Consider the following 11,458-nt stretch of genomic DNA (forward strand, 5'->3'; position numbering starts at 1 on the left):
CTTATGTTGAAGCAAATGTCAGTATAGTAGTTGAAAAATGTGCCTAGGTATCATGTTGATCAAATGCTATTCCTTTTTTTGATGTTTCGGAGTGGATATTTGTTTAGTTGAATCAGATATGCATTGCAAGTTAGTCTCTTGTTTTTGGAGCTTTTACCAGTAAGGGGTCGCTGCCCCTATATGCTTCAATCACATATCTTCGCTTCTTACCTTTAGGTTTTGCCAACTTTCCTTCTGATTAGCTCTTCCCTTGGGTTACGTGACTCGAGTAACAAGGGCTTTGTGCTAGAGCGAAATAAGAATGTCAACTATCTATCAGAATGTTTTACCCCTTTGATATCATATTGGCTTTACCCTAATAGGATTTGTATCCACAAGCGGATCCAGATTCCGGCATGAACACGGGCTAATAAAATAAAAAAAAAAAATTAAGCATCAAAATTTTTTTTTACTAATTTTGTTTTTAAAGGGGATTTGGGGCAAACGGACGAATTGTAGCACTGGTCTACCCGTCCCTGAATCCACCCCTGTTTGTATCAGTATCTTGTTCTCATAAATTTGCTTGTGCATCTTGTCTTGGCATAGGAGTCCCTAGTCAACAGCCCAACCATCTTTGTGGCCAAAAATTAATTGAAATTTTAGGCTTCGGACAATCAAGCAAGGACATCAAGCCCATTATGTAGATTCTCAACATCAATTAGAGTAGATGTGGTGTTGCTCGACAATTTTTTGACATCAATAAAGAAGACAGAGATAAGAAGTGAGAGAGGAAAACACATATGCTGACCAACTTTGCATTAACATTTCTAGGTTATGTTGACCAAATTTGAAAGAGTTGGGTGAGAAGGCATGATCGAGAAATCAATGAGTAGGGGTTGGGTTAATCAGCCACGTTGACTAGGAATTATCATAATATGGGTAAAATAGATTTCTTTCAAATAATAATTTTTAAGTAACGTGTCTAGAAAGCTTATAATTTTTAAAACTGGACTGACTGAAAAGTGGCTACTCGAAAAATAATCTGAATTGATTTATATAAAGGAAACATTAGAAAAATGAACCATTAAGGATGGCTTGAACCAATTGAAAACCGACCAAATCGATCGGGTTTGAGCATAAACCCAAACCGGTTTCACTAAATTTCCCTTGAAGAAAAATTGAGTAATATTGAAGCACAATGATAAGGCTGGGCTGGTTCTGCTTAAATATGAATCGATTTTGGTTATTAAAATCGAGAACAAACCGATTCCAATCTTTTACTGATAGCTAGAATCGATATATCCAGTTCACCTTACTTTTATTTTTAAATATATCACATGGTATAGCAGTAAGGATATTGGGTTAAACCTATTCAAGATTCTAGCAGTACAAGTAAGATTTTTGTCATTTACAACTTTTTTTAAAGTAAAAACGTGAACTTGCCTTCCCCAATTGCCAAACATTCAGCAAAGAAGGGCGAAAGAAAACCCGGAACCGAGTTCGCAAAGGCAACACAACTTTGCAAATATTGTACCCACACCTCCCTATTGCATTTTAATGTTTGGTTGGGGTAGAAAGGGGTGGTTGGGCAGGGGTGAGGGTGGCATGGGGTGGTTGGGATGGCAGTGATTGTGCGGAGATGGGATTTGGGCAAGAATGCAACTTTTTTTTAATTATTATTTTCTTTCATTTTTTCTTTGTTGGGTGGTTTTGATTTACAATTGGAAGAAGGAATCAGATTACTTTTATTTTCCATATTTTGAATTTTGTCTTATAAATTTAATATTGTTTTTGAAAAATATTAAACCAAACAAGTTTTGAATGTTCTACAAAATTGAAAACTGAAAATGGCAAATCAAACTTCACCAAAACTTTTTATATACTGTAACCCTTTAATTTTGCCTTTTATTTTACTTCCCCCAACATTCATTTATTGTTTTTCACTCAACTTTTTATATTTTTATCCACATCATTTTTAATGTTTTCCCTCATGTCAGTAGTACTATAAATAGTGAGGCATTGAAAGTTGCAGTGTTGCAATCTTAAAAATTTCAAATAAAAAGTGAGCTTGGCTCTTCGAACATATAGACTCGAGGTCACTCAGGGACGGATCCAAATGGGGCCATGTAAATTGACCTCACAAATTTTTTTGAATTTTATTTATTTTATTTTATTTTAATTCTATGCTTGCCCAATTGCCCTAACTCTATTCCTTATGCCTAACTGCTCTTTATTTTTTTTTCTTTCCCAATATTCCTTATGACCTTATTTTCAAGAAAAGTAGTTGCCCTAGCCCCTAGTACAGTTTATCAAGAAATTGCCCTAATAACGTAAATAAGCAGTAGATAAATCTTATAGCTTAAAATCATATTAAAACTTAGATAAAATGGGGTTATTGGTTCTTAGCCTCGAGTTCATGTGTGGTCTTATTTTTCCCAATTGGCCCCTTTCTGAACGGTCACTGAAGAACAACCCTTTATGAACACAAGGATGCTACATGTACAGCATCATATACATCAGTTTTGATAACCGTCTCACATATAAGAAGAGGGATCCATGATTATTCTAATCACGGGCCCCACCTCCGTGAGAGGGCTGTAAAATCTTACAGCATTTCTCTTACCCAATCACATAGTATACACACTAGTGCAAAATCATTTACAATTAAAAAAAAAATAAAAAATAAAAAAAATAAGCCAAGAAAACGTAATAACCTGCTATAATTGGTTAGTGAATATTGTCTGAATTATCAAATTTTAGAGGTAAATGGAGGAATTTAAAGAAAAACCTTACCGATTATTTTGATTATATAATTTTGTTATTAAATTAAATATATTATTCATACTTGTATAATTTTTTTGTACGTGACATGTGACGTCTTCTAGAAGTGCGACGATTTTTCTGTTAAAATTTACCTGGCTTATAGAATGTTGGGGTAAGTAAAATTAAAAATCTTATTCATACTTGTATAATTTTTTTGTATGTGACATCTGTCGTCTTCTAGAAGTGCGACGTCAGCTAGTGGCATGCCGTAAACCTTTTGGTGAAATCAACTTCGGGAAAATAGAACGCAACTGTCTGATAGTCTACGGCGTAGTAGCCAGCCAACTTGAACACCTCTTCACCCTCAGTAATTTTTCCCAAATGCACATATGTGAAAAATGCAAAATATGGCAAAAATGAAATATAAAGGGATTATTACCAATTGGTTAGTCTCTTTTCCCTTTTCTTAATTTTGGTTATTTGTTTCATCGTTCATGAACCAACTATTTTTAGTAACTATAAAAACCTTTCTTTTGGCTGTCGGGAAAAAAAATCAGAAAACCTTCCTTCTATAGATGGAAATTCAAGCTATACTGCATAAGATAAAACTGTTTAGGATTTTATGTCTAAAGTTTTGCACACTTCAAGCTACTTTTGTTTTCTTATGAAAATCTCCACGTCTACTAGAAAATATTAGATATTGATAGACAATGAGATCACTAAAGTTAATTATTTCTTTTGAATTATTAGAATAATGCAACTTGCATTTGTGGAAAAACTTATACAGTTTCCTCAATAAAAGATAAAGAGGAATCTCTGCCTCCAATGGAATAATTTCTCCGGCTTGGTAGTCAAGCAAAGTTCTTTTTATTTTATTTTTTTAATTTTTAATTTTTTGGAAAAGTGGAGTCCATAATGGATTGATGAGCACCACTCCCTCGAGATAGAAGCCCATCCAAATCTTAACCATAAATTACTTTGTTCACTTATCTTGTAGGAAGCTTTTATTTTGTGCGTGTATATATACTCGTACTTATATCAAACTCCTCATTACAAGCCCCTCACAATTTTCTTTATACATTTCAAATTATCCATGGGAAAAAACATGATTTTTACGCTGCAGTCAATGCTTTGCTTTCATATCAACATTGTTGCATCTCTAAAGAGCTCCACTGACGAGTATGCTCTTTTAGCCTTCAAATCTCAAATAACTTCTGATTCAAATAATATCTTGGCTAAAAATTGGTCACAAGGAACCTCATTTTGTAACTGGGTTGGCATTACTTGTGGCAGTAGATATCAAAGAGTTAGGGAGTTGAATTTAGCAAATATGGGTGTAGGAGGTACTATTGCTAAGGAAATCGGTGAACTCTCTTTCTTGAGATCCTTGATTATTAGCAACAATAATTTCCTTGGATTTATCCCTGGCGAAATTGGTAATTTAAGCCAGCTTCGAGAAATAGAGATGTAGAACAATGAGCTGAACGGTCCGATTCCAACAAGTTTAGGATTTCTTGAAAATCTATAGAAGATAAATCTCTCCCATAACAGGCTCTATGGAGAAATTCCTAATAGGATTTTCAACCTCCCTTGTTTGACGGCAATTGATTTAAGAAACAATAGTCTCTCAGGACGTCTCCCCACAGATATCTGCAATAATCTTCCAAATATGGAGTGGCTAAGAATTTTGTTTAATCATATAAGTGGCAACATTCCTCCAAGCTTGGGAGCATGCAGGAAGCTTCAACTACTTTCTCTGATGTACAATAATTTTTCTGGAAGCATTCCAATGGAAATCGGAAACTTGTCAAAGCTTCAATCTCTCTATCTAGGAGGAAATAATTTGATGGGTATGTTTAAAGTGGTTTTCATATACATAAATCTCCCAAAACATAATGTCTTCCAAAAAAATTGTGAAATTGAAAAATATTTTTAATCATTCACATCATATATATTTCATACATTCATAGCCACATGTATCAAAAAAATTATTCGGTTCTTCTTCTATTTAATTAGATATATTTTGTGATAATTTAACATTAGATATTTTAAGTTGTACTTGTTTGTATTGACAGGAAATATTCCAAATGAAATTGGAAAGCTATCTGAACTTGTATATTTAGATTTGGGGATCAACCATTTGAATGGTACGTAATTAGATATCCTATACTTGCTTTATATATTGAATCAATGTTCTAAAAGGCATCAAGTGTTTCTGCATGCCAAGGCTAAGCTTCAAACTTTTACTAGCCTAAATGGACCAGGTATAAATAAGTGAAGTGTGGTTAGGCGACAAGGTCCATCTTCATGCTTAAATGTGCTTTTTTTCGAAATACTGATTAAATCTATTTTAATTTGTTTATTAGTGTCCTCACTTGGATTTATACCAAAATTTAAAATTTAAAATTGTCATATATATAAAAAGATTTTTATTGTTGATGGAAAACTGAAATGAACTTTAGATTGCCACCTACGCATTTTACACTCTTTTGAAAAATATTTTTGAGCATGTATGGTGTTTTTAGACTAATTATTAGAAATACATTGTAATAACATTGTATCCTATTGAAAAGTTACTAGTTCGACCTTGATATCACCTAGATGGGGGTTAATAGGTGAATACTGGCAAATTAAAATTATTAACTAAAAGCAATGAGTGACTTTTTAATTGTTTCTAGATGATTAGTTAATCAAGTCCAATTATCCTAAGTTTGAACGCCGCAATCAATAATTAACAAAATACAGAACACAACAATTGTTGACGGAGAAATCCAACTGGGTAAAAACTTTGGGACCAAGCCAGTAAACTCCACTATAGATAATGATGAGTTTACAGTACGATCTAGCCTAGAAAATTTTACTAGACTTTCTGATCAACTTTTTGCAATTTCTAAGACTCGCCAAAACGTGCTTCACTCACACTTGTTCCTGATCTTTTGGAATTATCTATCTTGTGTGGATTACCAAGAACGCCTTGTTCTTGTGCTCTTCCCGTGCTTCTAGTCCAACTTCCCTCAATTCTTCTGCGGCCTATGAAAACTCTTGAGAAAGTACCTTTATGTATGTGTGTTGGAAGTGGGTGTTTCGGATTATAAAAGCTTGATGTTTTTTCCAAATTCATGGTTGTAAGAACTCAATAATCAATGGAAGAATCAAAGGGTTGAATATGTTTTTGAATCTTGGAATGATGATATGTAAAAGGAATATAATGAACAACTACAAAATTCGTGTTTAGGATTTGGTATATATAGTAAAAGGTAATTAGGTAGTATCGGCCAGATAAAACTCTTGAAAAACGTGAACTAGGATTTTGCACATAACACTGTCTCTTGAGCTAGGTCTCAACTATAGGCGAGCGGCAATTTGCCCCTCGAGGGATATCTGGGTGACAAGCGGGCAATAGAGTTTCTATTTTTGCCGCAAGAGCATGAGATGGGTGATGGGCTAGCATAAATCGGGCAACTTTTTCTTCACTGTTCCAAACTCGAACCTTAACTTATCTAAATCTATAAAATATTGCAACTTACTCGTTGACTTTTACATGCTTTTTACTTCTATCCTTTTGTCGAAAGAATTGGCAATACAATAAAATCTTAACACCTACGTACTTAATCAGCTTAGGATGAAGATGGATCCCACTAGAGGCTACCTAAATCATAATATTTAGTCAATACTTTAAAATCTTTTCATTATTAGTTTTTTCTATTTGATAGTTTGAGGACCTAGGATACAATTTTAGTTAAGCTTAATGATTAGGCGTATCTCTGTTAGCTTCGAAGATGAGATTTATATTGTGGAGCATTTTGATAAAAACATTATAAAAGTTGTGAGAGTTTTTCTTTTACAATTTTTGACAGCAAATGCTCTGTGCGGAATCAACGGTTAGTCAATTAAGATTAATTCTATCATATTCTAGTGCGAATTAATAAATTATTGATTTTCTAAATTCGCACGCATTTTAAGAAGTAGTGTGGTTTTAAATTTATTCTTTATTATAGTTTATTTTTCCCTTTTGCTCTGCATCACCTTGTTTGTCATTATAAAATCATTCTTATTTTTATAATATATATTAGAACCACAAATACCTGTATTTTTATTTTTAATACCATAAAATGTATTCACAGGAAGCATTCCATACGAAGTTGGAAACTCATCGGCACTTCAACAATTTTATTTGTTTTCAAATAACTTAATAGGTACCTATCTACTAATTAACGTTTGGTATTCATTAATTTGATCGTGCTGACAACCAGCACAATGCAGGTGAAATTCCGCATTCAATTGGCAATTTATCAAATTTGAAGATTTTGGATATGTCCCAAAACAATCTTCATGGTCCAATACTTGCAGCCATCTTCAATCTCTCCATGTTAAAAGTACTTGCTTTAGACGTTAATAGTATATTTGGGAATCTTCCATCTTCAATTGCCAATTGGCTTCCTGATCTCGAAGGTCTCTATCTCGGTGGCAATCAATTGGGCGGTGAAATTCCTGCCTCTGTTTCAAATTTTTCTAAGCTTATCCACTTGGATCTTAGTTACAACTCGTTCAATGGACGAGTGCCCATGAATATTGGGAATTTACAGAACCTACAAAAACTAGGATTGGATAATAATGAGTTGACAAATGATCCTTCAATGATCGAATTGGATTTTCTTATTTCATTGAAAAATTGTAGGAATTTGAAGATCATAGTGATGAAATATTACCAAAAGCCTTGGGTAATTTGTCAACATCAGTTGAAATTTTCTCTGCCGCTTATAGTGGCATTAAAGGTATCATTCCTAATGAAATTGGTAATATGAGCAACTTGATCGAGTTAAACATTGGAGTCAATGAATTGACAGGAACAATCCCTGACACATTGGGGCAATTAAGAAAATTGCAAAAGCTGGAACTTCGTTCCAATAAACTAGGGGGGTCGGTACCTTTCAACCTTTGCAATTTGGTAAATCTATATCGTCTTCATTTGAGCAATAATAAGCTTTCTCAACAGATACCAACTTGTTTAGGAAATCTTACCTCTTTACGAGAAATGTATTTAGATTACAACTCATTGACTTCAACTATCCCATCCACACTTTGGACTAACAAGGATATTCTGATTTTGAGTTTAGCTTATAATTCGCTAAATGGGTCATTGGCTTTAGAAATTGGAAGCATTAAGAACATGAGGGAGTTATACTTATCAGGAAATCAGTTTTCAGGTGATATTCCAAGCACCCTTGGGCAACTTCAAAATTTGGAAATTCTTACATTATCGAACAATCAGTTACATGGTCATATACCTGAGTCGTTTGGGAATTTGATTTCATTGCAAAATCTGGATCTTTCCAAAAACAATCTCTATGGTGTAATCCCCAAGTCATTGGAAAAACTTGAGTACCTTGAGTATTTCAATGTTTCATTCAATGAACTTAGTGGTGAAATTCCAAGTGGAGGGCCTTTCAAAAATTTCAGGTCAGAATTTTTTGTAGGCAATAGAGAATTGTGTGGAGCATCTCAATTTAAAGTCAAGCCGTGCAAAAATAATACAGCTAGATTATCAAGCAATACTAGAGTTTTGAAGTACATTTTACTACCAGTTGCTATTGTATTGAGTTTGGCCATTACTGTGGTTTATGTAATAAGACGCGGTAGTAGAAGTACGGTTCTACTAGCTCACTCTACTTTCCCTATCACTGTCAAGAGGATTTCATATTATGAAGTTCTAAATGCTACCAACAATTTTGGTGAAGAGAATCTTATTGGTGAAGGCAACATCGGGTTAGTGTACAAGGAAATATTTTCAGATGGAATGATAGCTGCAATTAAGGTTTTTAATCTAGATTTGGAAGGTGCAAACCAATGTTTTATACTGAGTGCCAAATTTTGTGCAACATTCGTCATAGAAATCTTGTCAAGATAATTACAAGTTGCTCTAACCTTGATCTTAAAGCCTTGGTGCTGGAATATATGCCTAATGGAAACCTTACAAAATGGCTATCCTCGAGCAACTATTTCCTAAATATGTCTCAAAGATTGGAAATAATGACAGATGTGGCATCTGCACTCGAGTATCTGCATCATGGGTGTCCCTTTCCGATTGTTCATTGTGATTTGAAGCCCAACAACATAGTTTTAGATGAAGATATGGTTGCCCATGTTGGAGACTTTGGCATTTCCAAGCTTTTAACTGAAGACCAGAGAATTTCAATTACCAAGACGTTAGGGACCATTGGATATATGGCTCCAGGTAAATGATTTTGTCAACTACTTAAATATATTGTTAAATGCTATACACTGTGTTGAATTACTATTAAAAATAATAATGGCCTGTGCAATTAGTTTTATACTAACAAATGCAGCTCGATTATGTAAATTGAATAAATTGCTTTTGGGGCAAATTTAGTAGAAATAGTTCAAGAATTGTCGTGAATTGGACTACTGCACACAACTAAAAATTTGTTTAATACACATGTATACCCATGAATTATGTGAAAAGTAATCATTGGTCCATTGGTGAAAAAGATAATCACGCCTTGAAAGAGAACTCTATGCACTCTATGCATGCACATGAAAAAATATTACTATATTTTGGAGAGGATCATACTGACGATGTATTATAAAATAGAGAGAAAGGGAGAAGAAAGTAAAGAAGTCAATAGACTTTTGTATATTTTATTAGTGTATTAGTATTGTTTCACATTTATTTATTTGTCATTTAACATTTCGGTTGTTAGTTTGATCACATATGTCAATTTTGTAGAGTATGGATCTACTGGATTGATATCGACTATGGCCGATGTTTATAGCTATGGGATTATGCTGATGGAGACATTTACCAAAAAGAAGCCGACAAGTGATATGTTTGTTGGAGAGTTCACAATGAGGAAATGGGTGTTCGAATCATTCCCCGATGCAATAATGCAGATAGTGGATGTTGATCTAGTGAATCCAGTTGAAGATAATATTCAAGCCAAAGAGATCTGCTTTAGATCAATAATGGGAATAGCACTAGAATGCACGGCTAACTGGCCCAACGAGAGGCTCAATTTGAAAGATGTTGTAAAAAGGCTCAAGGAGATCAAAACTGAATTTTGTAAAGTATAATACTGTGGCGGATTAAGATGAAGAGGTTTGTTTCTTAATTAAATTTGCTTTTTCCATCTCGTAAGAACACAAAAAGGTAGGCGTTTGAGCTAAAATTTTATTAATGAAATCAAAACCTATTTTTAGTTTTAGTTGTCGTAGAATCCAGTCATCATATTAACTACTTTTTAAAACATACTTCAATCATCTCTCATAAGCTTATTATATACATCTTTCTATTATAGAAAAACTTGGAAATCATTTTTGGCTGCTGCCATTGTTTTGCGATATGTTATTACTGTGAGTTGCTTCTGTGTAAGGATACCATGATATCATTACGCGGGTGATACTGATGAGATGATAAGCAGATGTAGCATTTTCTTTTAATTCTAAATTATTATTTTAGTAAAGTTGCAATGTCCTATGTTGGTTTTGTTTCTGATGACATTCTTCGTTTCTCTGTTGGCATTTTCCAATGAAAAACATTCTCTTTTCTTTGAAGGAAGGAGCAGACCATCTTGAAGAACTAAGGAGCGTTTCTGGCTGCTATGTTGCATTCAGGCTATTTTCAAACATCAGAGTGCCTCAAGGCTTACCCTCATCCATATAACACTCACCAGTTATTTTGTGAACTGTCTTTTAGTCATTAATAAGTAATTTTTCACACACAGATGAAGAAGTGAATTGTGTTTCTGTTTCTGTTCATCTATCATCACATAAGGAGCAATTCCCACCAAGTGACATGTTTATAATGGTATTCTGATTGAAAACACAGTGTAATTCCTGCTGGGTAAAAAAACCTGTTTTCATCTCTTTCCTCTTTTTTTCATTCTGAATCAAAGATCTAACAGGGCCTTAATTCAGAAAGACAAATGCCAAAAATTGCAAACAATCAAATTAATGACCAAATAATTCAGAAAATCATAGTTTATATTGAATTATCAATGATAAATTAATTATGTTTCCTTTAATTTCTTGACTTGTGAAGGCCTCAAGCTCTCCACATAGGGAGACATTCCCACCGTGAGACATGTTTATATTGGTATTTTCTGTTGGAAATTTTTTTGAATCTTTAGTAATTATGTTCCATAAGAATTTCGGAATTTTCATTTTGATTTTGTTATGTCTTGTAAATGAGAAGTGCTAGGAATTTTTGTTGATGAGAACAAATAATTTACTGAAATTTACTAACCATATAGATGATACGCGAACGAAACAATAAGTGCACGAACAAATTAAAACACACCTTATAATTTCCTGTTGATTTGTGAGAATATTAATAAAGCTAAACATGGAAGACTGTTTGGTTTAAAGAATAATAAAAAATGAACCGAAATTGAGACATTAGCCCCATATGCATTATCTTTTTGCTTTGTGTAGGGTAGATTTCCACCGCCACCACGTGCAAAACCGGGCTCAGTTTACCAAGACATCGACACTAACATCGTTGAGACAATTCCAACACCACCTCTTGCCGCCGCCCACTCCAGTTGCTACCAATTGGAGAAGAAGAAGTCCAATAATATGCCCACAAAGGTTAACCACAATGGTCACAGTGAGGTAGAGGGAGAGGCCGAGAGGGAGTCTCACAAAGAGAAAGGGAAAATCGCACACTATGGAGGCCGAGACAAAGAGAGGGATTATA

The 11,458-nt window shown here is 34.0% G+C and overlaps 2 protein-coding genes across 2 annotated transcripts; both read left to right on the forward strand.

Moving 5' to 3' along the window:
• Nucleotides 1-3,797: 3,797 nt before the first annotated feature.
• LOC111386248 (probable LRR receptor-like serine/threonine-protein kinase At3g47570) lies at nt 3,798-10,446 on the forward strand. The gene is made up of 6 exons (XM_023010704.1): nt 3,798-4,209; nt 4,270-4,592; nt 4,818-4,889; nt 6,867-6,938; nt 7,006-8,977; nt 9,491-10,446. Exons 1-5 carry the CDS (start codon nt 3,836-3,838, stop codon nt 7,545-7,547), a joined length of 1,383 nt encoding a protein of 460 aa, XP_022866472.1. The 5' UTR covers nt 3,798-3,835; the 3' UTR covers nt 7,548-8,977; nt 9,491-10,446.
• Nucleotides 7,778-9,834, forward strand: LOC111386249 (probable LRR receptor-like serine/threonine-protein kinase At3g47570). The gene is made up of 3 exons (XM_023010705.1): nt 7,778-8,579; nt 8,681-8,977; nt 9,491-9,834. The coding sequence occupies exons 1-3, from the start codon at nt 7,778-7,780 to the stop codon at nt 9,832-9,834; spliced, it is 1,443 nt and encodes a 480-aa protein (XP_022866473.1).
• Nucleotides 10,447-11,458: the final 1,012 nt, after the last annotated feature.

Source organism: Olea europaea, unplaced genomic scaffold, assembly GCF_002742605.1.
Source record: "Olea europaea var. sylvestris unplaced genomic scaffold, O_europaea_v1 scaffold3485, whole genome shotgun sequence".
NCBI classification, from domain to species: domain Eukaryota; kingdom Viridiplantae; phylum Streptophyta; class Magnoliopsida; order Lamiales; family Oleaceae; genus Olea; species Olea europaea.

Bases quoted from the DNA above. Each gene is read 5' to 3' on its own strand.
- LOC111386249 (XM_023010705.1), top strand. From the start codon at position 7,778: ATGTATTTAGATTACAACTCATTGACTTCAACTATCCCATCCACACTT. The intron at 8,580-8,680 runs GTGCAAACCAAT...TTGATCTTAAAG, and splicing joins TTTTAATCTAGATTTGGAAG to CCTTGGTGCTGGAATATATG. The intron at 8,978-9,490 runs GTAAATGATTTT...TCAATTTTGTAG, and splicing joins CATTGGATATATGGCTCCAG to AGTATGGATCTACTGGATTG.
- LOC111386248 (XM_023010704.1), top strand. From the start codon at position 3,836: ATGGGAAAAAACATGATTTTTACGCTGCAGTCAATGCTTTGCTTTCAT. The intron at 4,210-4,269 runs GTAGAACAATGA...TGAAAATCTATA, and splicing joins CAGCTTCGAGAAATAGAGAT to GAAGATAAATCTCTCCCATA. The intron at 6,939-7,005 runs GTACCTATCTAC...AGCACAATGCAG, and splicing joins GTTTTCAAATAACTTAATAG to GTGAAATTCCGCATTCAATT.